This window comes from Panthera pardus, unplaced genomic scaffold (assembly GCF_024362965.1).
Source record: "Panthera pardus isolate Hobbes unplaced genomic scaffold, ASM2436296v1 HiC_scaffold_8, whole genome shotgun sequence".
NCBI classification, from domain to species: domain Eukaryota; kingdom Metazoa; phylum Chordata; class Mammalia; order Carnivora; family Felidae; genus Panthera; species Panthera pardus.
The window spans coordinates 62,042,277-62,070,225 of NW_026527013.1; the positions used below are offsets into that span (position 1 = coordinate 62,042,277).

The 27,949-nt window shown below is 55.9% G+C and overlaps 1 protein-coding gene and 1 long non-coding RNA gene across 2 annotated transcripts; one reads left to right on the plus strand and one right to left on the minus strand.

The window, feature by feature from the left end:
• Positions 1 to 3,262: 3,262 nt before the first annotated feature.
• On the minus strand, positions 3,263 to 10,708 carry IGFBP3 (insulin like growth factor binding protein 3). The gene is given in 7 exon segments (XM_019450969.2): positions 3,263 to 4,491; positions 5,212 to 5,351; positions 6,128 to 6,216; positions 6,219 to 6,246; positions 6,931 to 7,074; positions 7,076 to 7,158; positions 10,160 to 10,708. Coding segments are annotated over 6 exon segments (879 nt in total). The 5' UTR covers positions 10,569 to 10,708; the 3' UTR covers positions 3,263 to 4,491; positions 5,212 to 5,225.
• An 18-nt stretch (positions 10,709 to 10,726) lies between these two features.
• On the plus strand, positions 10,727 to 25,293 carry LOC109267953 (uncharacterized). The gene is made up of 4 exons (XR_008420553.1): positions 10,727 to 12,767; positions 22,539 to 22,609; positions 24,123 to 24,670; positions 25,043 to 25,293. It is a non-coding gene; the product is annotated as an uncharacterized LOC109267953 (long non-coding RNA).
• The last annotated feature ends 2,656 nt before the right edge of the window (positions 25,294 to 27,949 follow it).

Here is a 27,949-nt window from a genome sequence, read left to right on the forward strand (position 1 = left end):
GTTGTGACGACAGACTGTAGTGTCCGCCCGACACTTGTTTCTGTGTCTGTGACCTGCCCCCCGCCCCTCTCTCAGAGCTTTGATATCTTAAGGATTCACCTTGATTTCTCCATCTGTGTTTTTAAGCTCTATGCCCCTGTGCGTTCCGTGGCGCCTGTCAACCTCAAGTCTTTCAGTTTTTTTCTTACACTGAGAAACGTTGGACGTCTGTGGTCTGGACGCGACGTCCCTGCTTCCAGCCTCCACTGGTGTCCACTATTCCTTTTATGTCCCTGTTTCTGCTTCCGTGTAAGATGGGTCCTCAACTGTATCCTCAAGGGACATCTTCGCTAGATAGCCGTTCTGTTCTGTGTTCCGTGTATTTGTTCTTTGTTTCAACTATTAGACAGCGCCTGCCCCTCGTGCCCTTCGGTGCCTCGTCTTTCCAACGTCTCACGTTGTAAGTTAATACCTCCCTGGCTCTTCAAACCTGTGCTTCCACTGACAGTTGCAATTTTGTTTCCAATGGAGACCATCTGCTTTTTTGTTACCTGTTGATATAATGGTGCTGCTCAAAGGTCTTGCAGCTGTGAACTCCCGCTGCCCAGGGCACTGCACCCCTGCCACGTGGGTCTGTGTCCCCGCCTGAAGCCCTGGTGGACCGAGACTCTGGGGTCGTCATTCTGGGAGTCATCACTCGTAACGCCTGGCTGGGGGAGGAGCCTGGGGAGCAAACACTCCGGATGTCACCTCCCCGATGGCACCTGCCCGAGTGGAAGGGACACCCTGAGCTTGTAACGCTTCACTGCTCTACCAGGTGTCCCTGAACCTGTGGGGCGGGGCTGAGGGTTCCCAAGCAGTGGGGGCAGTGGTGGGGGCAGAGGGACAGCGACCCCTCTCCTGTGGCTGCTTCCTGCTCCACAAGGTGTCTCCGGGCACCCCCCCCCTCCACACCCTCCCGTTTAAAACAGCCTCAGGCTGCCGGCTCCCCGGGGGGACTCCTCAAGTGTCCAGTGACCTTGACATTCTCCTAGGACCCCTCCATGGCTGCCCGGAGGGACCTGCTTGCAGGTGTCCCCCCACCTTAACTGTATGGAGATCCTGGTGTCCCTCCAAAACTGCCTCCTCCCATTTGCTTCTTCAATTGGGGCGCTGTCTTGGGTAACTCAGTCTGTGTCCTTCTCAGCCCCCACATCCAGTCTGCAACTAGGGGGCCCTGTGTTCAAAATATGCCCCGACTGCACCTCTTGGGCCCCCAGGGGCAGCAGGGGTCTGGACTGGCAGTGCTGGGCTGAGGCCTCCCTGTGCACAGCGGCCCAGCACTTTCCTCTGCGGCCACCCACCTACCTCCGACCTGGGCCCTGCGCACCCCCCCACCCCCCACCTCCCACCCTCCTGTGCTGCTGGCTTGGTGGCCCAGCACCAGGTGACTGCCCCCTGGCCTCCTTCCTTCGGTCCCATGACTCTTCCGTGTAAAACACAGAAAAGGAAAGGACGGGCCAATGAGGCCATGGGGCTCCCACACCCCTCACTGCGTCTCTGTAGAGCTCGGTCCCCACCAGTGGCACATCCATGCACCAGTCTTGCCGGGTGTCTTTCTCGACAGGACCAGTGGTTTTACACATTGTTGTTCACCACCCGCGGGCCCTGGTCCCAGAACACACAGTGTAGACAAACAGTCCTGGTTGTATTGGGGGCCAGGATGAGGCGACTGCCAGGGTTGGGAGAGTGCCACTCTGTGGGGGGTGGGGGGGGGTGGGGGAGGGGTGAGCCGTGGGAGCTGGGGCTGAGGGCTGGGGGAGTCGGGCTGTCACCTGAGCTACAGCAGCCCGACTCCCAGGAGAGGCAGGCTTTTCCACATGGACAGGAATTCATTCGTGTCTCTTGGAAATTGTTGAAATTGCATGAAGTGCAAGGTAAAACAAAGCCACTGCCTACATTTGTGCAACCAGGGCTGACATTGTGCTTTATTTCCCTCTAGCTGTGCACGTGTGTACGTGTGCCTGTGTGTGCTCTGTGGGCACGTGTGTGTGTGTGCTCTGTGCGCTCACCTGTGGGCACGAGTCTGGAAGGAACGCTGGGCTCCAGGCGTCCGGCCACAGGAGCAGGACAGGGGTGTCTCTGGCTGAGTTGCCGCAGCACAGAAGCCCCCTTCCCATGCCTCCTCATTCGTGACTCATTCTTCCATGTGTGGTGTGCTGCTCCGACCCCGGAGGGTGCTGGGGCAGCTGTGTCCCTGGGCCCGGTGAGGCACACGGCCAGGCACGCTCATTTCTATGAGTGTTTGGGGGACAGTGGCTGGGGTGTGGGGGGGAGCTGAGGGCGGGGGCAGGGAGTGGGCACAGGATGGAGGTTGAGGGGGGACACACGATGCTGCGCTCCCCACAAGGCAGCCCGGGGCCCGGAGGGGGCGTCACACGCAGCCCACAGCGCCTGAGGGGCCTGCTGAGCTCCTGTCCCCGATTCCCACACCTGCCAGACTGGTGCACCCCACGGCCCCCTGAAACCTGCTGTCCCCACGGGCTTGCTGTCCTCACCAGCTCCTTCCCCTCGGGGTCAGCACTGTGCAGGGACAGCCCCCACTCACCCGTGGCCTGTCCCCCTACCCCACAGGCCACCCCTGAGCTCCTTTGTGCTGTGACAGCTCCAGAGCTCCAGGCCAGCCCGCGCATCAAGGCCCTATCCTAGATGCTTCTTTAGTGGGTTAGTAATGGCTCTAAACAGCCAGTTCTGTGACATGTGGTTCATCCTTCTGCGCCCGGGGGCTCCTGCTCAGAACTGGGACTGGCCGGCTCCTGCCAGGCTGCTGAGGGGGGCGCCCGCCAGCATCTCGGGGTCTCGTCTCCTCCTGCCTCATCCACTGCCCTCCAGGCAGGGGCTCAAAGGGTCATGGAGAGGGTGGTCCAGGGTGGGTTCCCCCGCCCAGTGGTGAACACTACCCAATGGGATCAGGTCAGCAGGGAACACCACCTAAATGCAGTGAGGAGCATCGGCCATCTGCTGGGCACGCCCTCGGCAGAAACGGGGCCACGATCCGCCTCCTAGGCTGCAGGTTCCCATCGGGTGTGGTCTGATGCCACTGTGGGGGCCAGCAGAGGCCTGGGGGGGGGGCTCGCTGGGGTTTCCCCCGTCCCGGGTATCCCCCCCCCCCACCCCCCGGGGCGGACTGGCAAAGGCATTTGTTAACAGACACTTGCTCTGTGCTCAGGACATCTTCCCCACTCTGCATATCTCACTAGTGACACAAAGCCCAGGGTCAGTCACTAACACAGGGCAGGGGGGGTTCTTTATGGTAAAAACTTTATTTACTATTTATAAATACAATGCAAGACAAACTTTTCAAAAATACTTTTTTCCAAAAACTTAATTAAAAAAATAAAGGAAAGCTAATAGGTAGGCAGAAGGTTTTGAGACCCCCTTTGTGTTCTCAAGGAGGCCGTGAGCCACCCGTGTGACCACCCGGGGCATCCCCCCCCCCACCCCCGCTCGCCTGCCAGAGCTCCGCTTCCGGTGGAGGCTGTGTTTCCCACTCTTCTCTAGTGTCTCGTCTATGATGATCTCGCACGGGTTCTAGCGTATCTGGGAACAGCTCGTGGAGAACATACTTCCTCTGCGCCCATGTGTGACTTAGGGGGGACGAGGCCAAGTGTGGGGGGCGTGCCCCCAGCGTCCCGACAAGCCATCTGTCTTTGTAGTAATAAAACCGTTTTTACTCTTTTTACATTGTGCCAAGGAGGACAAAGGCGAGAGAATAAAATAAACATCCTTTGCCTTTACAGAGCTTGTCAAAAAAAACAAAAAACTCTCTTTCTGGAATTGCTGAACCGGAAAACGCTATTTTCTGCGGTCATCAAAGAACGTTGCTCTCATTCCAGGGGAGTCCTGCTGCCCCGGTCCCCCACCCCTGCAGCCGGCAGCAAAGGCCAGTCACCCCCCTACCCCCGCGTGTCTCTGGAGTTGTTCCCTAGAACATTCTGGGTCTTTTTCCTCTTTTTTTTTTTTTACACGTGAGACTCCACCTGTGCTCTCTGCCAGTTCCCCAGGACAGGCCACCTGCAGGTTTGCAAGATCTCTGTCGCCGGAGCCGGGATGTCCAGACAGCAGGGTGTGGGTCCCCATTCTTGCAGAACAGAGGCCGAGTGGGGACGGATCGTGCACTCTACAGAGGTAACAACTGCTCGGTCTTGAAGCGGAGGGCCAGCCGTGCCGGCGGACAGGTGGGGACAGCCCCCGGGGGACAGGCGGGGTCCGGCCGCGCTGTGCTTGACTTACACGAATTTTTAAAGAAGCAAGAGGAAAGGCCAAACTGCGTCTCACAGACTCCCGGGGAGCGCAAGGGGCTCCAGTCCACCATCCAGAAGAACCCTAGAGCTGCAAACATCTCTTTCTAAACTTTGGTTATAAGAAAAATCAATTCACCACAAAAAGAAATATAAATTGGGGCTGTAGCCAGCTGATCATGTCCTTGGCGGTCTCTTGTGCAAAATAAGGCGTTTCTGAGCTCCACGTGAACTAAAACAGACAGAGAAACAGGTTGAAATAACTCCCCCACGTCAAAAGGCTCGATTCCTGCCCTGAGATAATGGGGTTCAAGACCCAGGCAGCCGGCACGTCGGGGGGGGGGGGGGTTGGTGGCTTGTCCCACACACCCAGCAAAGCAAAGAGCACCTGCCAGTGGGGACATGCTGGTGGAGTCCCCCGTCCCCCAGAATCGTGACTTCTGTTTTTCCACTGGAAGGGAAACAAACGTAACTCGACAGGGAAATTTCCTCTATTTACTTCGATTTCTCTTGAGGAGACCAAACACTCTGTTTTCCCCAACGGCCCTCTCGCTTATTAAGAGAGAAAATAGTATCGAACAGAACAGCATTCTTGAAAGGCAGGGTTTAAAATCTCATTTTTGTGTTACAATCACAGGCTGTCGGAATATCCCCGACGTGTTTTACAGAAAAAGAACAGCCACGCCACTGAGTCAGAAGCATGTTCCTAGAGCAAGTCCCTGTGGATCAGATAGCCGCCAGGAAGGTAACCACCATAGCCGGCGGGAAAAGCTCACTTTTGGAATTCCCTGCATGTGTGTGAACGTAACACGTCCAAGATCCTTCAAGCGAGGGAAGGGGCCTTGGAGACACCCTGACCTCAGACCCCGGTTCCCTGGGCTGTGCCCTGCGGAAGGGTCTGTCCCCTGCTCCCGAGACGCTGGGGCCCCCGAGCCCAGGCCCCCAGGCTTACGTGGTGAGCAGTGTCTACTTGCTGTCCATGCTGTAGCAGTGAATGTCACCCTTCCCCCTGGCGTCGAAGCCCGGCAGCGGCTGCCCGTACTTGTCCACGCACCAGCAGAAGCCTCGCTTCCTGCCCTTGGATGGGCGGCACTGTGGGAGGGAGCAGGGGACACAGTGAGCCTGGAGGCGCCACCACGGGGTCCCGACCCATGGAGGCTCTCTCAGGGCCCTCTGCGCTTGCGTGTAGGAGTGAGTCCTCCAGAAAGGCAGGGCCAGGGCAGTTCTGTGTCCCTCGGGCCTCGGGTACACCTGCAGGCACACCTGGGGACTGGGGCACACATCCCCCAGTGCACCTGCGTCCCAGGGCGCACGGCAGCTGGGAGTGCGCGGTGTCCAGACCACACGCCAAGAGGCCCACCCGGGTTCTCGGTGTGGGTCTGCTGAGCGAGTGACCAATGGGGACGAACGGGGAGCAGAAGTGCTGCTGGTGAGTGGGAACAAGCGTGAAGGTGAGATGGTGGCCAGGGCAGACGGGCCGTGGGACCGAAGCCAGGGCCACAAGCACTTTGGCGGCGGGCCTCGCGAATCCTGCAGATCCGGTGGGGCTGTAATGCAGTACCAGACCCACAGAGACGCACTTATCATGGCTTCAAGTAACAATGCTGCCCACGTGTCAGGACCACTGGGCGGGATGGGCCGGGGGGGGGTGTCTCAGGGACACTGTTTGGCCCGCGACCTCACGTCCCTATGATGGTTATTCACAATGTCACCCCTGACACAGTGCAGCTGTGTCCCTGTGCTGTCACACTTAACCAAGGGCCCCGGGGGGGGGGGGGGACGGGGACAGCACACTGCCGTGGGTGGGGGGAGGGCACATCGGCCTCCCGTGGGCATCGGCATGGGATACTCGTGAGGACGCCACTCACCTGCTTTTTCTTGTAGAAGCCCTTCCTGTCGCAGTTGGGGATGTGGATGCCCCTGGGGCTGAGCGTGTCCAAGAACTTGAGGCGGTTCAGGTGTCCTCCACCTCCCGGCGGCAGGGCCCCTGGGTGGGGGGGAGAGCCATGGGTCACTCGGGAGCGCTGGCGGCCTCATGCAGCCCCGCACACCCTCCGAGGGACCTGCCGTGCCATTCTCACGAGGACCCTGACTGTGGCTCCCTGTCGTGAGGTCCCCTGAGCAAGGCCTGGGGACAGAGTCACCGCAAGTCAGAGACCAGGCTCACAAAATACCGCCAGCCTCACGGACCATCTCTGTGCAGGGCACTGGGGCGCTCCTGCTCATGTCATCCACGTAGACCCCCAGAAGTTCCCCATGGAGGGAAGAGTCACCCAGTGCCTGGGGCTGGCATCCACTGCCCCCTAGGAGGGGGGAGGAGAAGAGGGAGGAGGGGGAAGAGGAGGGAGGGAAAAGGAGGGGGAGGACACAGGAGGAGGGAGGAGAGGGAAGAGGAGGGAGGAAGGGAAAGCAGCGGGGAGGAGGGGGAAGAGGAGTAGGAGGGGAGGAGGGGGACGGGGAGAGGGGAAGAGCGAGGAGGGGGAGGAACGGAAAGCAGCGGGGGAGGAGGGGGAGGAGGAGTAGGAGGGGGAGGAGGGAGGAGGGGGAGGAGAAAGGAGGAAGAGCAGGAGGGGAAGGAGGAAGGAGGGAGAGGAGGGGGAAGGAGCAGGAGGGGAAGGAGGAAGGAGGGGGGAGGAGGGAGGAGGCGGAGGAGACAGAGGAGGGCGCTCACATATTCCGTCTCCCGCTTGGACTCGGAGGAGAAGTTCTGGGTGTCGGTGCTCTGGGACTCGTAGTCCAGCTTGTAGCGCTGGCTGTCCTTGGCGTGGCCCTTCTTGATGACATCCATCTTGGTGTGCAGGGGCTGGAGCTTTGGTGTCAGGCAGCCGGTGTGCGCTGGGGAAGGGCTGGCCCTGCATGCTCCCCGCACTGTGCTCCTCCTCCGACTCGCTGCTGTTTCCTTGAAAAGTGCAAGGGACACGCAGATGTGACGGCCACCCACAGTCAGCGGTCTTTTCAAAACCTGACCGTGGCCACCGAGCCACAGCTAAGTGGAGATGTCATTCAGCGATTCCAAAGAACCTTGAAACTCCAGGTACTGGCAGCAGAGGGCAGTCACTGTGGCCCAGGAAGCCTGCTTTCTAAAATGAATCTGGGGGTGCCCAGGTGGCTCAGGTCACAGTCTCATGGCTGGGGCTTCAAGTCCCATGTCGGGCTCTATGCTGACAGCCTGGAGCCTGCATGGCATCCTCTTTCCCTCTCTCTCTCAAGTTAAGTGAACTTACAAAAAATACAAATAAAGACACTGGAATGTGCCGACTGCACAAGTCGGTGCAGCGCAGGCCTCTCCCAGCCCAGCTGGCAGGGCTTGATACCGTCCGCCAGCAGGGGGTGCACCTCCGACCCCCGCAGGCTACCCCAGGGCAGCCTCCCGGGCCTGGGGACCTGCGCTTCTGTCCCCACCAATGCCCCGCTGAGTCCAAGGCGCCAGGTGGGGGCAGCAATCTGCAGGTGACAAGCCCCAGGGCCTCTGATCCCAGCGCTGCCTCATGCCACCAGGCAAAACCAGCTCCCCTCAGAGGCCGGCTAGGTCCCCTGGCTCTGGGGGTGTTTGGTGGTGTGCCACTGGTGCCCTGGTCCCATCTGTCACTGTCCATGCAGGGGCTGGGGCGCCCAGAGGAGCTGCACAGACCCCACGCGGGCCGGAGCCCTCCGTCCCTGAGAAGGACCCCCTCCCTAGCTGCCTCTGCGACCGGCGCCCTGACGCCCGTGCCCGTGCTGGACCATCCGCTGTGTCACTGGGATTTGGATGCGGAGCCAGACGCTGTCTGGGGTCCTTTTCCAGGATGGTGGGGGCGGGGGTGGCTATGGGGGAGCCTTTGGTAGGTCATCAGCAAGCAGTGCTAGGGTTTCCCTCCCGGGAGGGGGTGCTTGGGCCGCTGTCTGGTCCAGAATCTACCACCCCTGGGGTCCCCAGCGCCCTGCCGCCCAGGGGCCAGCCCCATGTGGTGACGCCCTGCGGCTCTAGGTGACAGGAACACAGGCCTCCCTGAGGCTGGCCAGAGGACCCAGTGAACAGCTAGATTCCGTGCTCTCCGTGGGACGCGCCCAGGGCAGGTGCACTCCCCTGGGGCTCAGGGAACACTCTCTCCCAGGCTCCACTTCCTCACCCGGGAAGAGCGAGCCCCAGTGGGTGAGGGGAGGAGCTGCCGAGCTCCCAATGGGTCTGGCGTCTGGGGCCGCGGAGCCGGACAGACTCCTCAACAGGTAGAATTTGGTTTCAATTTCCTTGAACCTTAGGGCTTTTTTTCCCCTTCTTTTCCAGGGAACTGCCGGCAACAAAGGAGATGCTAAGAATATGTAAATAAACATATCTGCATTTCTTTTCCAAGAACTGAGTAGTTTCTGAAACCTCCCAGGTTTTCTTTATCATGCCTGCTGACGTCGGCAAGAACAGAAAACCTCGGAATTTAAGCAACAGACGGTCTTAACTTCTGGCTGCCACTTAAACTCCCCTCCCCCCACGGGTCTCCTCAAATTGTAGATCTTTTTGTCGCTTTACAGTGAAGCGTGTCAACCAATACTGTGGTGCTCCTACGTAGTAATCCCAACGCCCACCGCAGCCTAACCAAGCACAGCCGTGTCCAGAGGAACGTGAAGTCACCGTCTGCCCAGAAAGCACATTAGGAAAATAAAGTGCACACAAGCAAATGACCTCATTGCCCTGACAGACCCATCCAGCGATTTTAGGTCCGCTGGCTAAAACGGTGCACGTTTTAGGCAACCGGACTTTTGGGTTTCCACCAATCCTGGAATGGTGTCGGTGTCTCCGGGATCAACGGAGCCAGCCCTGCCTCCAGAGACAGAGCCTCACCCCTGCGTGCAAGTGTGCAGAACTGAAATCATAAAGGGTCTCAGAAACTTCGCTCACAGAACCGGGAGGGTGGCCGACCCTGCTGAGATTTGGAGGAAGAGCCGCGGACTCCGCTTACACTTCTTCTCCAAGGGAACAACTCATGTCCCTCACAGAGCCCCGCGCCTGACCGCGGGCGAGCCCGTGGAGTCACTCTGCCAAACGTTAGGTTTTGTCCTCTTGGGCTCCCCCACTAGCGGGACCCCATCCCTTCCACTTCGGAGTAAGTGCAAACAGTCCTGAGGCTGACTCCACCCCCCTCACCATCACTGAAATTCTTCGAGTCCACATCCCCGCAGTACCCGCACCTGGCCTCGGTCTGGGGCCACCCACGCACGGGGGGCCGGGGCGGCGACCAAGGGGGACGATGCGGGGCGTGGCAACCGGGTTCAGCACTCACTTTCCTCCCTGCCTCGGGACCCTGGAGAGTCACCTCTTTCTGAACGTCAAGTTCCCAAACGCGAAAGATACAAGTACCGGATTCCCACCTTACGGTCTCCCGCACACCGCGAGACGGTCTCCAGCACACCGCGAGACACGTCGTTGGTCTGTGCCAATGTTGCCATCTTAGAGACGGACACCATTTCCCACAACGTGCCCGCCCACCCATCCCCAGTCCAAACCAGCCCCGACCACCTCCCTGCTCCCCCGGCTCTCGCCGCATCCTTGGCACAAGCACGCTGGCTCCCGGTTTGGGGGACGCGGAAGCCGCGTTCCGGAGGTGGGCCGCACCGTCCCAGCCCACGTCCCGCGCTGCGTCCGCACCAAGAGCGGGAACATGCTCCCGGGCACGGGGTCGGTCCGTGACCGCCCCCTCGGCTCCGCTCCCTCGCAGCCACAGAACCTTTGACCCAGTTTTGCCGAAAGCGCTCGGCAATTTGCAGGCGCTCTGCCCTCCGAGAACGTGGCGCGCGGAGGGCCGGCTGCGGGGCGGGCCTCGGGCGAGCGTCCTGCCTCGCGGGGCCGGGGGTCTCCGCGCACACACAGCACCCGGGGCGGGGAGAGCAGGGCGTCCCCCGCGGCCGCGCACCCGGCGCGGGAGGCTCACCTGGCGCGGGCGGCGCGGGCAGCAGGTAGGCGCGCAGGCGGCCGGCGGCGCTGGCGTTGGTGCAGAGCCCGCGGCCGTCCAGCAGCGCCTGCAGCGGGCGCGGCTCGCCGGGCGGCGGCTGGCAGCGGAGGCCAGCGCCGCAACGCTCGGTGTAGACGCCGCACGGCTGGCCCTCACGCAGGGCGCACGTCAGGCAGCAGCCGCAGCCGGGCTCCCGCACCAGCTCGGAGCACGCGGACGCGGCGGGCGGCGGCGCGCACTGGGCCAGAGCGCGCGCGTCGCAAGGCTCGCAGCGCACCACGGGGCCCGCGCCCGCCGCGCCCGCGCCGGCCCGAGCCGCCGGCGGCCCGCGGAGTAGCGCCAGCGCGGTCAGCGCCGCGGCCCAGAGCGCGGGGCGCGCCCGCTGCATGGCGCCCACGGCGAGGGCGCGCTGCTCGGCCAGCCGGGGCGCGCGGGGACCGGGCGAAAGCGCGCGGCTCGAGGCTGCGGGAGCAGGGTAGGCGGTGGCCGGTGCTCCGCGCTGCGCCGTCCTTTTCGCGTCTGGGAGGCTCGGGCGCGCCGGCCGCTATATAGAAGCCGGTGGCCGAGGACACGCCCCGGAACGGCGCGCGGGTGGGGGGAGAGGGGGCGGGCCCGCGCGCACTAGGCTCCGGGGCCCGCGCGGCGCCCCGGGCGGCCGGGCGGCCGGGCAGGGGCGGGGGCGCGCAGCGCGCGGCCGCCCAGGCACCTGCTCCACGCGCGCACTCCGGCCCCAACGCCACCCCGCCGGCCGCCGGCACTGGGCAGCCCCGCCACCCCGCTGTTCCCGGCGCCTCCGGCCACCCCGACGCCGCCGCCCGTCTGCCTGCGGGTCTGGGTGAGGCCGCCCCGCCGAGAGCTGGTGTCGGGGACACTGGCGTGCTCGCTCCGCCCCGGGTGTACTTCGCAAAGCTTTGCAAAATTTAAGTCCTCGGGTCGGGACAGTCGTGGGACGTGTCTGAGTTAGGATACTCGATTTGCATCGAGGTCTCTGGTTCTGTCTGCACGCGTGGGGCCGTTTGCACTAGCCCCCCCACGCCCACCCCCACCCCCCGGGACGTACAGGTGCGCACGTGGTCCCCACCCGGTTCAGGCCCGCTCCTCAAAGCGGTGCAGCCTCACTGGGTGTTTCCTGCCAAGTCCCCAGCTGGCAAAGGGGGCTGGCAGCGAGTGGGTCCTTAGGAGACTTGCCAGAGATTGACGTCACCACTGTTCCTGTCGGAGGGACGCTCCCTGATTATGTTTTCACATGGAGTTTATTTACATCCACCACAAGAAAATAATTAAAAGAATAAGGCGGGCACCGCCGAGGTGTATTTAATAACCGAATAGGCCTCACAGTTGGTTACTTTTACTACCGTTTTCCGGGCCGCATTGTACTGGGTTGCCTCCGGTCCGCTGGAGTGGAGAGTGTCTGGGATTCTCGCTTCCCTGTGCAATCTAAACCCTGTGCACCAGCGTGGAAGTCCCAGGGCGCAGTTGCGCCCCCGAGGTCGCGCTCCGGCCCGGTGGTTTCAAGTGTCTGCGCGCCCCTTCCCTCGGTGACCAACAGAGGGCGCCAGTGGTCCAGGCTTGAATCGACAACGACCGGGTCCAAGGCTCTTCTGCCAAGAGCAAGTGGGTCAGCAATGCAAACCGAAGAGACCCCCGCGGGAAGGGGCTTTCCTGGACTCTCTCGGAAATGGATACTTGCCCTAGGAGGTGGGTAGGTATCTTGGAGGAGCGTTTTGCAGTTTGCAGTAGAAACTGCCCCTGGGGACCCCCGTGCGTTCCCCCCTCCAGCCCGGCCCGCCCCCTGCGGGGCTGTGGGCGAAGCCAGCGGGCACCCACAGTCTCTCTGCCCTGCCGTGTGTAGGTGCGCACATGGGTAGGTGTGTGCGGGCTCCCTTTAGAATTGGGGACCGATGTACTCTTGGCATATAGACATAAAGCAGGAGTAATACTTGCTCCACAGGAAGAGAGAGCTGGAATGCGCAGAGGGGCCTGCGTCCCCAGCCCCGCGGAGGCACAGCCACCCTCTCACTCCAGCGTGCAGGCTGTGCGGACTCGTCCAGGTTACCGCACACCGTGCGTCACCTCCTGGCTGCCCCCCGCCCCCATCCCTCCTTGTAGCTGCGTGTTATCTCCCTCAGCCTCCCAGAACAGGGTCTCGAATTGCATTGGAAAATTAGAGGAAGCAAAAAACAAACAAAAATCCCTCCGGGTTGGTTGCACGACTCCTTTCCTATCCATGGAGACCTGGATTCTGAAACAGCCGGCTGCGCAGCCAGATTCCTGAGCCTCTGTGTTTAGGCCAGTGTCACCAGGCAGTGTGGCCCTTTTGCAGCGCTGCCATCCGAGTGTGGTCGGAAAGCGCAGGGAGGACACCCGGGTCCTCCCCTGGTCCTGGGCTTCCCAGCACCCTCCCCCCACCGCCGGGGCCGGGGCCGCACAGCAGGAGCCAGTTCCGCGCGGAGACCCTAGGGGGCGTCGAAGAGCCGGGCGCCGCGACCGCGGTAACCCAAAGCTGCCTCGTCACTCCCGCGAATGTTCCATGACCACGTGCGGCAGGGATGTCGTCCCCCGCTCCGTGAGGTCTCGCGACAACGAGGTGAGTCTGTGGCAGGGGGCAGCGACGTGGGGAGAATCATGTTTCATTCTTGAGTCACTTTTTATTTGACAAAACTGCAAGGAATCTCCCCTCCCCGCCCAAGATCGTAAATGTCGTGGGGTGGACTTGGAGGGGCTGAAACTGAGCTAGGTGTCATGCTGGTTAATTTTGTCAGACTTTGAGTCATCTTGTGGTGGTGGTTAATGAACCCCCCGGGGGGGGGGGATGTTCAGTGGAAAGACCCCCCCCCCCCCCAAGGTACCTGAATGCTTGTACAGTTAAGTGCAGCCAGGGGAATCAGCGAGACTCAGAACACGTCCCTTTTCGCTAACACAATTCGGTTGGCCTGATTATGGGTGGTGATAGCTGGGGTCAGCCTGTCATCTTAACCAGGTGACATGAGCTTGTCATTTCTTTGGGCTCCCTGCTGTAGCTCACGAGCACCGCCTACATGTGGCCTCCCTCTGCCCAGGCCCTGGCTGGCCTGTCACCGAGGGTCCCTCTCCACATGCACATGGATGTCGGGAGCGCCGAGCCCTCTTCTGTGTCCCCAGAGGTGTGGCTGTCAGGCTCTCCCACCACAGGAAGGTCCTAACTCCCAGAGGCAAGTAACGTGGGGGCGATCTCATTTTAGGACTCGGTGGCGAGCTGCTTGAAGCTTCCAGCCAGGGGAGACAGGGGTGGGGACAGGGAACCTAACTGTCACTCTGTCAGATGTCCTGCTGGGTAAGCCTCCCGGCTCTGTGCTCTGGCTGGGGGGATGCGTTAGGACCGTACTGCTGATCAGGTGGCTAGAAATGGTCACGACCTGCAGGTGACACCCGCTATGGTCCAGCGGTCCATTCAGGCCATGTTACCGAGCACCTTCCTGCGCTGGCTGTGGGGTCTCCCGGGCTGGCCGGGCCAGACGGCGGTGGGCAGTGGGCGTCTGTGTCCCGGGAGGGGGTACCTGTGTGGTCACGGAGAGACGGTGGCTTTCCCGTGGAGTCTTACCAGCTGTGGACGAGCCCAGCTGAAGGGAAAAGATGGGAGGAAGGGTGTGTGCACCCAGGGGCCGGTGCTCTGGGTGCCTGGAGGGGTCGAGGGGCTCGGAGGGAGTGGTGTCTCCTGGTGGAGGTGGAATTCTCAGGTTCGGAAGGGACGACAGAAGTCGACCAGCAGGGTGGTGCTGGTGCCATTGGAGACCCGTAGTCTGGAGCTGGGGACGCCAGAGTCCATGTGTTCTGTTTGGCCCGACAATTTGGAGGTGGCTCAAGCTCCCTGAGAAAGCCAGAGGACAGGTCTTCCTGGGGCCCCACCTGCTGGGTGTTGGACTTTCTTGGGACCCATCGCCCTTTTATTCCCTCCAGTCTTCCCCCTTTGGGATGGCCCATGCCGTCCCACCGTGTTTTCTGGAAGCAGCTGGCATGTTTTCTAGGTTAAAGGATCCATAGGGAGAGGAATTTTGCCCAGGATGGATCACCCATCCAGGCCATTTGGGTGGTTAGGTAATGAGGCTTGGAACTTTTTTACAGTTTATTTATTTATTTATTTATTTATTTATTTAGAGCGAGAGGGAGGGGCACAGAGAGAGGGAGAGAGGGAGAGAGAGAATCCCAAGCAGGTTCCGAGCTGCCGGCACAGAGCCCCACGTGGGGCTCGAACTCACAAACTGAGTCAAAACCAAGAATTAGCTGATTAACCAACTGAGCCACCCAGATGCCCCCCCATGCCCCCCCATGCCTGGAACTTTTTGAGTGGATGGTACTTAGACTTTGGATTTAGAGTTCACTCTGGAGTGGAGGGTACTGAGATGAGCCTAATGTGCTTTGTGTGTGGGCCGCATGGTTTTGCAGGCAGAGGGTGGCCCGTCCTGGGTTGGACAGTGTCAGCCAAACTTCCTGTCCACGGGAAACCTCAGGATGTGACCGTAGTTTTAAGTAGGTCCTCGAGGAGGTAATCGTTCGAGTTAAGAGGAGGTCATGAAGGATTAGAGTGGGTCCTGAGTCCACTGACCAGTGGCCACGCAAGCAGAGAGACACCAACATGCGGAGGGAGGGGGGCAGAGATGGGAGGAGAGTGCCTCAGACGCCCCGGATGCCCCAGGGGGCTGTCCCCACCTGAGCTGGGGGTGGGGTTGGAGGACCCTGTGCAGAGTCTCAGAGGGAGTGGCCGTGCCCACACCCTCCTTTCACACTCCTGGCCTCCAGAACCAGGAGGTAATAAGTCCCCGGTTTGCGGTGATTGATTAAGGCAGCCTTAAGATACAAATACATTTTGAATTTGAAGCAATGAGATTTGATGCGATTTCGAAAACAGTGAGTGAGGCCGTGGTGGACAGAGGGCCGGTGATGAGCCTGAGGGTTGAGAGGTCAGAAGAAAGAAGCCTGGGCCAGTAGTGAGGAAGGAGAAAAGCCAAAGTGGGTGTGAGGTGGGGGGAGAGGAAGGTGTGGAGGTGCGACTGGGGAGAGGGCCGCCCTGAAAAGAGGCACAGGGTCCTGGCAGCATGAAGGACCCACTGGGGTGTCGGGGATTTAAAGTGAGACTGGTCAGCATGACTCTCCCGGTCCCTGGACTCAGCAGCAGGTGCTGGCCCAGGAGGTGGCTCGGCCGGGAGTGGTTTCCCCCAGAGAGGAGGCTGGATGGTGATGGGGGCCAGGGACAAGGACAAGCCAGCTGAGGGGCCACAGCACTTAACTCCAAAATCAATTCTCCTTCCAGTTTGATAGCCTTTGCTGTGTGTATTTTAAGGCTCTGAGTTCAGAAGACGCTTGGAGAATTTCTCCGTGTTCTTGGTGAAGCCACACTCTCACCCTGTCATCGTTAATATTCTTCCTTGTCCTGTTGATTCCTTGCTGTGTAACCCACTCATTTGATAGTAGTTTAGGTACATCTGTTTCTTTCTTTCTTTTTTTTTTAAACGTTTATTTTTGAAGGAGAGAGACAGAGCGTGAGCGGGGGAGGAGCAGAGAGAGAGGGAGACACAGAATCCGAAGCAGGCTGCAGGCTCTGAGCCATCAGCACAGAGCCCAATGCGGGGCTCGAACCCACAAACTGTGAGATCATTACCTGGGTCAAAGTCGGACGCTTAACTGACTGAGCCACCCAGGGATCCCTAGATATGTCCGTTCTTTTTGACAGCTGTTTGCATGCTCCCTTTCTGTCCCTTTATTGTTTTTAATTCGCCCACTTAAGAATTAATTATTCTTTTACAAGTATTTGAAATTAGACAGTAAAGTGATTTACTTTAATCACTTAATTTACCCAAGCTTAATTTACCCAAGCTATTTTCTCCCATCAATAATCAAGCTTTCAAAATCATCACTACATGTTCCCTGAAACATTATTGATGCATATAAAGAGTAAGCTGTCATGGGTAGTCGTGTCTACTTTATAGTGAGACACTGAAGGGCTTTTATAAAAGGTAGAACCAAAGGGCACCTGGGGGGCCCAGTCGGTTGAGCGTCCGGCTTCAGCTCAGGTCATGATCTCACGGTTTGTGGGTTTGAGCCCTGCATCGGGCTCTGTGCTGATGGCTCAGAGCCTGGAGCCTGCTTCGGATTCTGTGTCTCCCTCTCTCTCTACCCCTCCCCTGCTTGCACCCTGTCTGTCTGTCTGTCTGTCTGTCTCTCTCTCTCAAGGATAAATAAGACATTTAAAAAATTAAAAAAAAAAATAAAACTGACTTATGCATAGATAATTTGCCTCAAAGAACTTCTGAGAAGCGCTGTATAAGCATTTACATTGTAGACGGAGCCCACGGTCTCCCCTGGGACCACCCACAGAGTCTACACTTCTGCTTGAAAGCCTGGACAGGGACACATCAGCAGGGGATTTGACTGCAGGACTTTGCCTCGGGTCCGGAGAGAGAGTGCCCAGTTTCACGTGGCTTTCAATCTTGAGCTACAGTTAGGCTGTAGATCCACACTCAACCCAGAGTCAGCCGTGTGGGCATTTTGTGCACACTCTCCAAACCCTCTCCCTGTTCTGGGTGTCCCGGCTCTGATGCGGACCTCAGAGGTGCCCAGGAATGCACGCGCTCACGTTCAGGGCAGGAGGAACCTTAAGGTCCAGCTTCCCCCGGAGGTCCCAGAGAATGCATGCCGGCATCTGGGTGGGCATCCCGCCACTCAGCAAAGCCTCCTTCCCTTTGATCTGTGTCCTCAGTCACATGCATCCCTGTTCCCTGTCATGAAATGTGTCACATTCTCCAGCTCCTTCTTTTATCTTTTGTTTTCTGCGGTTGGGTCATGAAATGTTGGGTATGGTTTCATTTGAGGTTCTCCTTAATATCCTTGGTATTTCTTACTTCCTGAATCTCTAAGTTTGTGTTATTCACCCACCACCTTGGGGAAGTCTTCAGCTAAGATTTTTTCAAATTCTTTTTTCCATGCCAGTCTTTTCCTCTTTCTCTCGTATTATTTTGATTATCGTTGTCACTGTTTTTGGTTTTCTTTTTCTCTGCGTTCTTCACACTGGGCAATTTCTACCTACCCCGTTTTCAAATTCACAAAGCCCTTTCCCCTATGATGTCCATTTTGTTATTGAGCTGATCAGGTGAGTTTTTAGTTCATTTACCACATTTCTCTCCTCTCCGATCTCCATGGGGTTATTATTATTTAAAAAAATTTTTTAAATGTTTTATTTATTTTTAAGACAGAGAGACAGAGCATGAGCAAGGGAGGGGCAGAGAGAGGGGGAGACACAGAATCCAAAGCAGGGTCCAGGCTCCGAGCTGTCAGCACAGAGCCTGACGCGGGGCTCAAACTCACGAACTGTGAGATCATGACCTCAGCCGAAAGTTGGATGCTTAACCGATTGAGCCAGCCAGGCGCCCCTCCATGGGGTTATTTTTTAACACTTCCTATCTCTGTTGGGAACCCCAATCTTGTCTTTCACTTGGAGTTTTTCCTTTGGCCTCACAGAGTGTGGTGATAGAAGCTGCTGGAAGTCTGATCATTTCTGCGTTTGGGCTGTCTAGAGGCTGGCCTTTGTCCACTGTCTCTCTTCTAGAGATTTGTTCACTTCCCTTGGTGTTTCTAACTGTGTCCTCCCCATGGGGAGTGTCACGTTCCTCAGACTCTCCGTGCAGGGTCCCATTATCATCTCCTGGAGAATGCCAATGCTTTTGTTTGCTTCCTTCCCTGAGCGGGATTTCGGCTTGGTTATCAGTCACAAATTCTGTTTCACCATCTGTGGCCCGTGGTTCTAATCTCGGCTCTGTGTTCAAAGCTTTGCTGTGCTGCCTTGGGTCTGTCCTACTCTGTGCCCCTTGGCTGAGCCCGGGACTTATGAAGCTTCGTGCTCAGAAGCAGGCAGCCTTTCTCTGGGGTCGCCCACCGGCTCTGGCCTGCAGACGTCCCTTCCCTGGTGGCTTCTTGTACAGCCGTAGCTGTAGCTCCCGGCCGGGGCCACGCCTCTGGGCAAAGCTCAGAGCGAAGAGAATGAAAGAAAACAGGCATTTCCCGCTGACGCTCTTAGCTTGAGGGGCAAATTCTCTCTGTTGCTCTGGCCTGAAAGCCAGTTTTGCCTCTTCTGTGCTTGGGGCAACACTGAGAGAGGCCAGAGGAATCATTGCACCAGGAAACACTCCATCATGGGCAACTTTTCCATGCGGTGGCTCCCCTCTACCTGACCCAGTTGTAGTTACTACACCTGTTAGTTGCAGTCAACGTGGCTGGTAGAGGAGCTCGGGAAATCTCCCTCCGTCGAAGTCAGAAGTGGCGTCCCACTTGTTAATTTCCACGACTGTACTCTTACTTCCTCCTACTGGTTTCAAAGTTCTTCATTAGTCATTTTGCAATGCTCCCTAGAAACTACAAAGGTCTTCTTAATCAATAGACTTCTAATATTGGTTGATACTTTTATCCTACTTCTGTGCAATGAAAGCACATTCAGAAAGTTTACTTATATTTGTGCCCCCCCCCCCCCCGATTTCTGGGCTGTTGTTGTTATTATGTCTTAATTCTGTAGATTCTGAGTTCCAGAACATGTTAGTGTTCTTGTTTTAATATAGTTAGTATTCCTTTGGATATAGTCTCACAATTCTTCTGATTTCTTCCATCCTTCAATTTTCCATCTGCAGCCTTCTCATACCAGTGTCTACCAGGTATGTATAGTCCATCCCTTAATCTAAACCTAATGGTGCATTTGTATTTAAAGTTCATTGTTTATATAGCAGGTAGTTGGGTCTTGATTTTTATTTTTGAAACTAGTCCTCTAATCTCTGTCTTTTAATTGAACTTTTTTGTTAATTAACATTTAATACAATCATCCAGGTGACTGGGCTCAGTCTACCATTTTCTGTTTACTTTCTCTTTGTTCCATTGAATCTTTGTCCTGCTTCTCTTTCTTTACATCCTTTTGGATTCTTTAGATACCTTTTGGTATTCTACTTCATGTCCTCTATTGGCTTTTTTGTATTTTTTTGATTGTTGACTTTAGACATTATAAACCGTTCTCAGGGTACTGCGGGTTAATACTGGACCACTTCTCCATGTAAAAGCTTTAGAACAGTGTAATTCTATTACCAGGGCCTCCATCCACTCTTGTGCTATTGAGATAATATATTTTGCTTACACATGTGTTACAAAACACACAGAACAATGTTATTATTTTTGCTTTAAAAAATTAATAGTCTGGGGGTGCCTGGGTGGCTCAGTCGGTTAAGTGTCCAACTTTGGCTCAGGTCATGATCTCACCGTTCCTGAGTTCAAGCCCTGCTTCGGGCTCTGTGCTGACAGCTCGGAGCCTGGAGCCTGCTTCGGATTTTGTGTGTCCCTCTCTCTCTGCCCCTCCCTGGCTCGCGCTCTGTCTCTCTCTCTCTCTCAGAAATAAATAAACATTAAAAAAGGTTTTTAAAGAATTAATAGTGTGACATACATCTTTCTATGTTTTATCTTGGCCACATGTTGACTCCCTCTGGTGCACAGTATTCCTCTCAGGAGACCTGTGCTTTCGTCTTGGATGATCCTGATGGCCCAAAGGTCTCCCTGTGGTGTTTCTTTCAGTGTAGGATCTGCTGCTGCAGATTCTCTCAACTTCCTTTATTTTCTGGAAATGATTTATTTCAGCTTCATTTCTAAAGGATATGTTTGCCAATTATAGAATTTAGGGTTGGAAATACTGTCCTTCAACATTTGAAAAAAAATATTTCATGTTCCTCACTCTGGTTTCCTTTGTTTTTAGGAAAAGCCACTAGCCTCTCTTTTTGGTGTTACCCAGAATATGATTATTTTCCCTCTGGGTGTTTTTACCCAGTTTCTCTCTGGTTTTCAGAAGTTTGACTGGGACGTGGCTTGGTGTAGATTTTTTTGTGTTTACCCATCATGGGATTTGTTGAGCTTTTCAACTGTCAGCCTGATGACTGGCAATGTTGGCAAGTCCTTGCTCGTTATCTGTTCAGATTCTTCTGCTCTGTTAACCTCCTTCCTTCTGTGAACACGACCACGTTTGATACTGTCTACATCGGGGATGCGCCACAATACCTGTTTTCTGTTCTCTCTGTGCTTCAGTGTGAATCCTTTCTGTGAATTTATTTTTGAGTTCACTGGTTGTTTTGTTTTGTTCAGCCTCCATTATCCCAACTCAATGTGTTTTTAATTTTGATGGTTCTATTTTTTCATTCTAGAATTTCCATTTGGATCTTTTCTGTAGTTTTCATTTCTTTGCTGAAATTATCCATCTTTTAATTCATCCTTATGCTCTTCTTTAGTTACTTTAGTATATTTGTAACAGCTATTTTAAAATCCTTGTCTGTGAATCCCCAAATCTGTGTCATTTCTCAGCATATCTCTATAACCTGCTTTGTCTCTTTATTATGGACCTTATTTTCTTGTTTCTCTGAATGTCTGATAATTTTTTATTATATGTTTGACTTTGAATACAAAGGACAGTGGTGAGGGCAGGCGCTGCGCTTTGTCAGGCGGCCGGAGTGAGCAGCCCGTGACCATGGCCCATCCAGAGTTAAGGGGGCGCCATGGCTCGTCTCCATGTTACATACCTGCAGTTCATTTCTGGTCTCAAACACCTTGCAGGTGACACCAGAGTCCTCTCTGTAATAAAACCTTTGGATCTAAATACTTCAGAACTATGGAGATTTCTCTCTTTCTTTCCAGATTCTCCAGTAGGAGAATTGTCAGGACGTATGAGCTAGCCCTTCAGGGTCCTCCAGATTCCAGCCCCTTGCATGCCAACCCAGAAAATCTCCTCCTGGCAGTCTTGCTCGTTTTCTGCTCTGTCTTACCTTGTTATAAGCGGTCAGTCTTTTGGATTTTTGCCAGTCTGATGGGTGAGAACTTGTACCTCAGTGTGCACTTGGCCCTTGAACAGCACAGTGGTTCAGGGTGTTGACTTTCCATGTATCACTTTTGTCTCCCCCCAGAACTTAACTATAATGGCCTACTGTTGACTGGATGCCTTATTGATAATGTAAACAGTTGAGTAACACTGTGTATTTAGTTTTGTGTATTGTGTTTTGAGTATTTGTGTATGTTATGTCTACTATATATAGTCTCCTTACAATAAGTAAGCTGGAGGAAAGAAAATGTTGTCAAGAAAATCATAAGGAAGGGGAGCCTGGGTGGCTCAGTCGGTGGAGCGTCTGACTTCACCTCAGGTCACGATCTCATGGTTCGTGGGTTCCAGCCCTGCACCGGGCTCTGTGCTGACAGCTTGGAGCCTGGAACCTGCTTCTGGTTCTGTGTCTCCCTCTCTCTCTGCCCCTCCCCGCTCATGCTCTGTCTCTCTTTCTTATTATTTGGAAATGCAATTTTACAAAAAGGAGAAACACTGGATTGATAGCAGCTACTTTTTGGGTGGGAGAAAAAGAAAGGTTGGGAAGGCTGGGGGGCTCAGTCGGTTAAGCATCCAACTTCAGCTCAAGTCACGATCTCACAGTTCGTGAGTTCAAGCCCCGCGTCAGGCTCAGTGCTAACAGCTCAGAACGTGGAGCCTGCTTCGGATTCTGTGTCTCCCTCTCTCTCTGCCCCTCCCCTTGTGCTCTGTCTCTCAAAAATAAATAAACGTAAAAAAATTTTTTTAAAAATCATAAGGAAGAGAACATAACGTTTGCGGTGACGTATGGTATTTATCAAAAAAAAACCAAACCTGTGTGTAAGTGGACATGTTCAGCTCAAACCCAGCTATTCAAGTGTCTGAGGAACTTGGGATTTGCTTTCCTCCTTTTATGAGTGAGCTGAACGTCTTTTCCTGGACTTGAAGGTCACTTCCAACTCGCGTTTGTCAGCTCTTCATGTCTTAGCCCGCTTTCCTGTGGGTTTCTTGCCCATTTTCCTCTCTCTTCTCTGTAGAAGATCCATGTTTTAAGGCTATTAATCATTTGTGATACAGGTTGCAAATATTTTTTCTCTTTTAATTTTTTCTCTGTCCTTCTAATGTTTTGTGTAGGTTTTTGAAAACCCACCTGGAGGTGTAGCTGCTGGAGACACCTGTAGTTATTTCTGATGCAGTCTATTCGTTCAAATTTGTTACTTATCAGATAAATTCCAGGCTTGGTGCAGCAGCCCTGCTGACCTCTGACCTGACTCGTCTCTGTGCAACGATCCTGGGTAGCTGTTGGCTGCCCTGGGTTACATCCTCGCATCACCTCACTTGTGTAGAGGCCCTCGGGGCCGTTCCCTGCCTCTGACAGCTTTGGTGAGAAGTCACATCTTCCGCTGAGCCTTCCCCACACCGCCAGACTTTTCATTACTGCCTGTTTCCTTGTGCTCCTATCGTAGAGTTTATTTGGCTTTTAAGAACCTTGATTTCCTGTCTGTTTCTCCTCTGCAGGGCAGGGACCAGATCTCGCTCATGCCTCTGATACCTGTTCCTGAACCCAGGTGCGGAATGATGCTTAAAAGGTGGGGAAAGCCTGGTGTATTGGCCGTGCCTCCTGGAAAACTGGGATGTTGAGGGTGTTGACCCATGATAGTGGGGTTGCGTGTCCTAGCCACCCGAAGACTCAGGGATCTAAAACTCAGGGGTAGCAGGGGGAAGGCTGAGCCTTGATTTGGGGCCAGGGTCAGGATGGGCTGCTGCTGGTCCTCTGGCAGCTGAATTGTGGGGGGCAGATATGGGGAACTAGAAGCAAGATCAGCCACTCATCGGACACTTACGCAGTGCCCGTCGCTGTGCTGGGCACCTCAGCTGGCTTGTAGTGTTTCATCCCTGCAGCAGCTGTTGTGTGAGTTCTGCAGATGATGATCCGACCCGGGGGCCCCTCGGAAAAGGCCATTACAATGGGTGTTTGCAACAGTAAGGATGCATTCTGTGGTTTCCTGGCCCGGAGTGGTCGCAGATCTCCGGTGACCTGGCCTTCGCTACACTGTTTCCCAGAGTGATTTCAAATAGCCCTTCTCTGCACAGAGGCCACTGTTCACTACATTGAGGAGGTTGCAGTTACTTTCTGAATTTGAGGACGTAGGAGAAAAAAGGAAGCCAGATATTTACAGGGTGAAGCCTGGTGAGGTGTCGGGTGTGGGTGGAATGCCCCCCCCACCCCGTCCGCCTCTGACCAGAGCACACGGGTGGGGTTTACCCTGGGGGTCACCCACAAAGACTCACAGACTGCTCTTTGAGGCTGTCCCTCTTTTTTCTTCCAAGCGGATGTTTCCTAAAGGCATGGACCCCCTGCCCCTGACCAGGGTGGGGGGCGGGCAGAGTGGCCCTGACTTGGGCAGCAGTGACCTGAGTTGGAGAACAGATTCTCTGTGGAGTGCGTGCACAGCGCAGGGCACCCCTCGCCTGCCTGCAGCCTGACTCCGTGGGTCCCTGGGGCTCGCCCGCCGGCCTACAACGAGGGCAGAGTCACAAGGGCCCAACTCCCGTGGCAGGCCACCCATTTGTTTCCTCTTGATTGTTATTTCGATAATTTGTGTTGATCTGGAGGGCATTTCTTTTAGCCACACGTCCGTGCAGGATGTCGGGGGACCCTCCCCGAGTCATGTGCCCCATGCAAATGCACCTGTGTGCTGTTAGGAGGGTCCGGCTTCCCGGACCCCGTGGAGAGTGTCTGCTGAGTGGGGGTCTGGGCTGAACCGGGAACTGGTGGTGTAGGCTAATGGAAGGGTGTCTGGGCAAGTGTCCCTCTGTGTGGGCACATCAGCTGCTTTTAAAGAGCAGACGGAAGGTTTCTCGGGAGGCAGTGGAAATGCTCTCGCCATTGCGCTGAAAACACACTTCCTGAGGACCGTGCACGTGGGTGTAAGCGTGTGCACACGCGTGTGCAGGTGCACATATATGCACAAGCCTGTGAGCGTGTGCGACTGGGAGATTGTGTGTGTGTGTGAGTCTGTGAGTGTGTGCGCGTGCATGTATGATGAAGATACAAATCCGAATTTTCTGATTTTATCTCTTGTTTTCACTTTAACAAAGTACGTATTAGCTGGAGCCATGACGGAGCAGCAATTATCAAGATTGGCAAGAGCGCAAGCATCAGTTCAAGTCGAAAACAATTTTAGGGGCCAAAAATAGGTCGTGTTTTGTTGAGATGCAGGAAATAATTTTCATTAATTTTAGTTTGAGGGCTTAAAAAAAATAAAGCCTGTGTAAACACTTCTGATTATGGCTCCCCCCACCCCCGCTTGTTGCTAAAGTCACAGGATAATATGAGATTTATTTAAAGTGGGGGCCTGTTGGCCTCACAAATCCAGCAGCTCTGAGCATGCGAAGAGACCCCGAAATGTGTAAGATAAACTAAAAGCGAGAGTAGGTGCCTTCTCTAACAACCTAGAGAGACGTGAGCTGATCCCCGGCCCGGCAGAGGCAGGTGAAGGGGACCTAGTGGGGCAGGGATCTCTCTTTGGGGACTATATAGTGATGCTGGACCAGGGTAAGGTGACACATCTTTGAAGGAACCCCAAGCCTTGCCTGAATTCCAGCTTTGTCAGCATTGGGATTCCGGTCAGCTTGATGAAGGAAAGGTAATCGGCATGTGCACATCCTGCTGCTTCGAAGGCCACTGTTGGGCTATGGAACTGACGACCCCAACCCCCACAGCCTCTGCCTGGGCGGGGGGGGGGGCGAGGGCTCCAGACTGGGGGTCCCCGCATGGAACTTCCTCTGGGGTCCAAGGCTCCAGCCGGTGTGCCTGGACATATTAGCAGTTTGGGGGCCCTGACCACAACACCCCACCTTGCCACGGGGGATTTGAAATAAAAACACACCTGAGACACGTGTGGTGAAGTGTGGAGATGAGTTTGATGAGGGAGCGTGGGGTGGGCTGAGGGCAGAGCACAGGCGGACAGCACCCCCCCCCCCACACCCCCACCGTGGATCTGTGTGATGTTCCTCAGACACTCCTGGCCGCCCAAGAACACAGGAAGGGGGTTCAAGTGCTTGCTGTGGTGACGTGGGAAACTGAGGCAAACGAAACATCAAATCCCCTTACTGCCTACGGCTCACTGACCAGTCCTTGAAACCGGCGCAGTGACCTCCCTTGAGGGGCTCAGCTGCCTCCATGATGACACTGCGGGGGACAGAAGGGAATCTCAGCTTCACATCACCCCACCTCAAGGACCCTGTAAGGCTCCTTCCTTTATCTCAACTGCCCCAGGACACACGCTGGCATCATGCTCCAGGCTTAGGGCCCCCGATATACACCCGCGGGGTCTCAGGACTGAGGTTTTACTAAACGGTAATAAATGGCGTTTCCCTGGCCACAGCGACCCCCTCAAGGTCCTGGAAACCTTGCTTCCAAAATTCCTAAGAGACTTACTCTATCCCCGCCCCCTCCCAAGCTGAGGGTATGTGATGAGTTACCCATCACGACCCCAGTGCAGCTCCTCCTGCCCATGGGTCCTGTCCCCATGCTTTAATAAACCACCTTTATGCACCAAAGACGTCTTCAAGAATTCTTTCCGGGCCGTCAGCTCTGGACCCCCCCCCCCCCATCACCCCAAAATTTCATCAGTGTGACACTTCATGTGCAGGCTCCCTTTGCCAGGAGAGCTTGGCAGGAATATTTGGGGGCCCTTCGGGAGGAACAGATGGCATTGGTCACCCTGAGTGAGGCCGGTAGATCCAGGCCACAGGTCGGGCCAGCCCAGGGAGGGAGGTGAAGGCAGGGCCTCAGGGCAGGGCCTCCTGCGGGGCTGGGGAGGAGCTGGCATCTGGCTGGTCCCCTCCCCTGGGCCTGCCCCGCACAGCTGGCCTGGGAGTGTCCCCACCCGTCCTCGCTCAGTCCTGGTGGCTCTGGATGTGTGTGTCATTGAACTGTGCTCCTGGCTCCCCTTGTGCCGGCCCCCAAGTGGGCAGTGGGACCCCATCTTTGGGGTGGCCGAGCTCATACAGCCTCATATGGGCCTCGGGGTTGCACCCTTCTCCATTTGGCCAGTTGGTGGACACACGGCTTCCCTAAACTGGGGTCACCCATCACACGTTGGCTTTCACACCAAGAGTCCTGGCGTCCCTCCCTCCTGGAGAGAGAGCCTTCTCCGTGGCATTTCCAACCCGCACCAGGCTTTACGATGCAGTCGTGGAGTGTGTGCCTGTGCGCTGCGGGCACAGTGTCGGGGCCGGCGGGGTCTGTAGGGGACTGCGTTTCCCGGTCTGCCAACTGCCGAAGGCCACCTTGTGAGCCACGGTGCGCACCCCTGTATACTTAGGTCATCAGGTCACAAAAGGTGTTATGGTGACCCAATAATACCCACCCAACTAGGCATTTTGAAGAAAGAAATACTGGAGGGAAAAGTTATTCTTTAGTTAGCAACTTGTTGAAATTTGTCCAAGTCATCAATCGTTAATTAATACATTCATGCTGATTGACACCATCTACCCGGAGAGACAGCGTCAGACCCCCCAGGCTGAGGGCTCCGTCCCCCAGCACGGCCCCTCCCCACTCCAGACACCAGTCCAGGTGTCACCTGGGTTCTGACCCAGCAGCTACAGACCAGCCCCCACCCCACCCCGTTAGCACAAGAGACACCTCCCTGCTCTTGCACTTAGGAAACCCCAAGGATTTTAGCAGCTCTGTGTTGGAAACTGGGACAAAGACCTAATCTCTCTTCCTTATAGTTTACAATATGTTAACATATTAAGTTCACCAGAAAGCTGGTTCTAAAAGCCCCTTTTGTCCAATGGAAGGGAGCCTTCTCTGAACCCCTTGCCATCAGGACCCCGCGTGTTCCCTCTGACCGCGGGGAATGGCTGGGGAGGGCATCTGGAACCCTGCTCTTGGAAAGCTGGTGTTTCTGTTCACAAACCAAACACCTGCTAAATTCCCAGCAGATACTTATAACTTTGTTTTCTGCAGCAGCCATCCCCAGGAAGTGCTCTCAGTCGTGGGTGGAACCCTCCAGCACACCCACGGTGGGGAGAACTTTCAGCATCACGGGACGAGAAAGCCAGAGGAATCTCCCCTGTGGGGCCGCCTGGCCAGCCAAGCAGGTTGACTGCGTGGCCGTGGTTTGCGGGTCTTACAGCTGGCTGCATGAGGGGCGTTTTGTCCGTCTTTGTCGCTGGGGGCCAAGTGGAGGTGAAGGAGGGCTGTGCAGATGCGGTCCGTTTCGGAAGGACCACGGAACCAGGCTGTCTCCCCTTTTTGAAAACGGGCATCTCTCTGCAGTCCCGCAGCAAGCATGGGAACTCGGGGTACTTGGAAATGTCACCTCCTGTGGAGTCCCACAAGTTCAACTCAAAAAAACTTAAAATACCGACCCTTCAAAAAATCTAAGAGTAATGAGTGGAAACATATCCACAAGTTCTGTTATTTCAGCGTAGGTGTTTGCGGAGGGTAGTTGGCTCCTGTGACCCCACGTTTCCCAAGGTTACACTGGGTGCACTCGCTGGAGCATTGGCTGTGTGTCTTGCTGGAGGGGTGACCTGTGGTCCCCTCATAGATCAGTCAGGTCAACTTTATATTCTGAGTCCTGATGGGCAGGCATTGTTGCCCTTGTAGCCGCTTTCCTCGCCCCAGAAGCTTTGAGGATAAATAGGGTTTCGTTAGATTGAAGTCTAAGGAGGAGAGTCACGCGGGCGGCCAACTAGGCGGGCGGTGCGGCGGGTGGGGGCCCTGGCGTCAGGCAGACAGGGTCTCGGGGCTCCAAGTGCAGGGTCCTGAGGGCTCCCAGGCCCGGGGGGCCTCTCCTGCCTGCGTCTTCTGGGCGCGCTCACTGGCGGGAGCAGAAGCGCCGCCTCACTGAACGGCCGGTGGTGGGGGGGCGGGGGTGGCCCCGGCTGGGCAGTCTGTCCAGTCTGTAGAC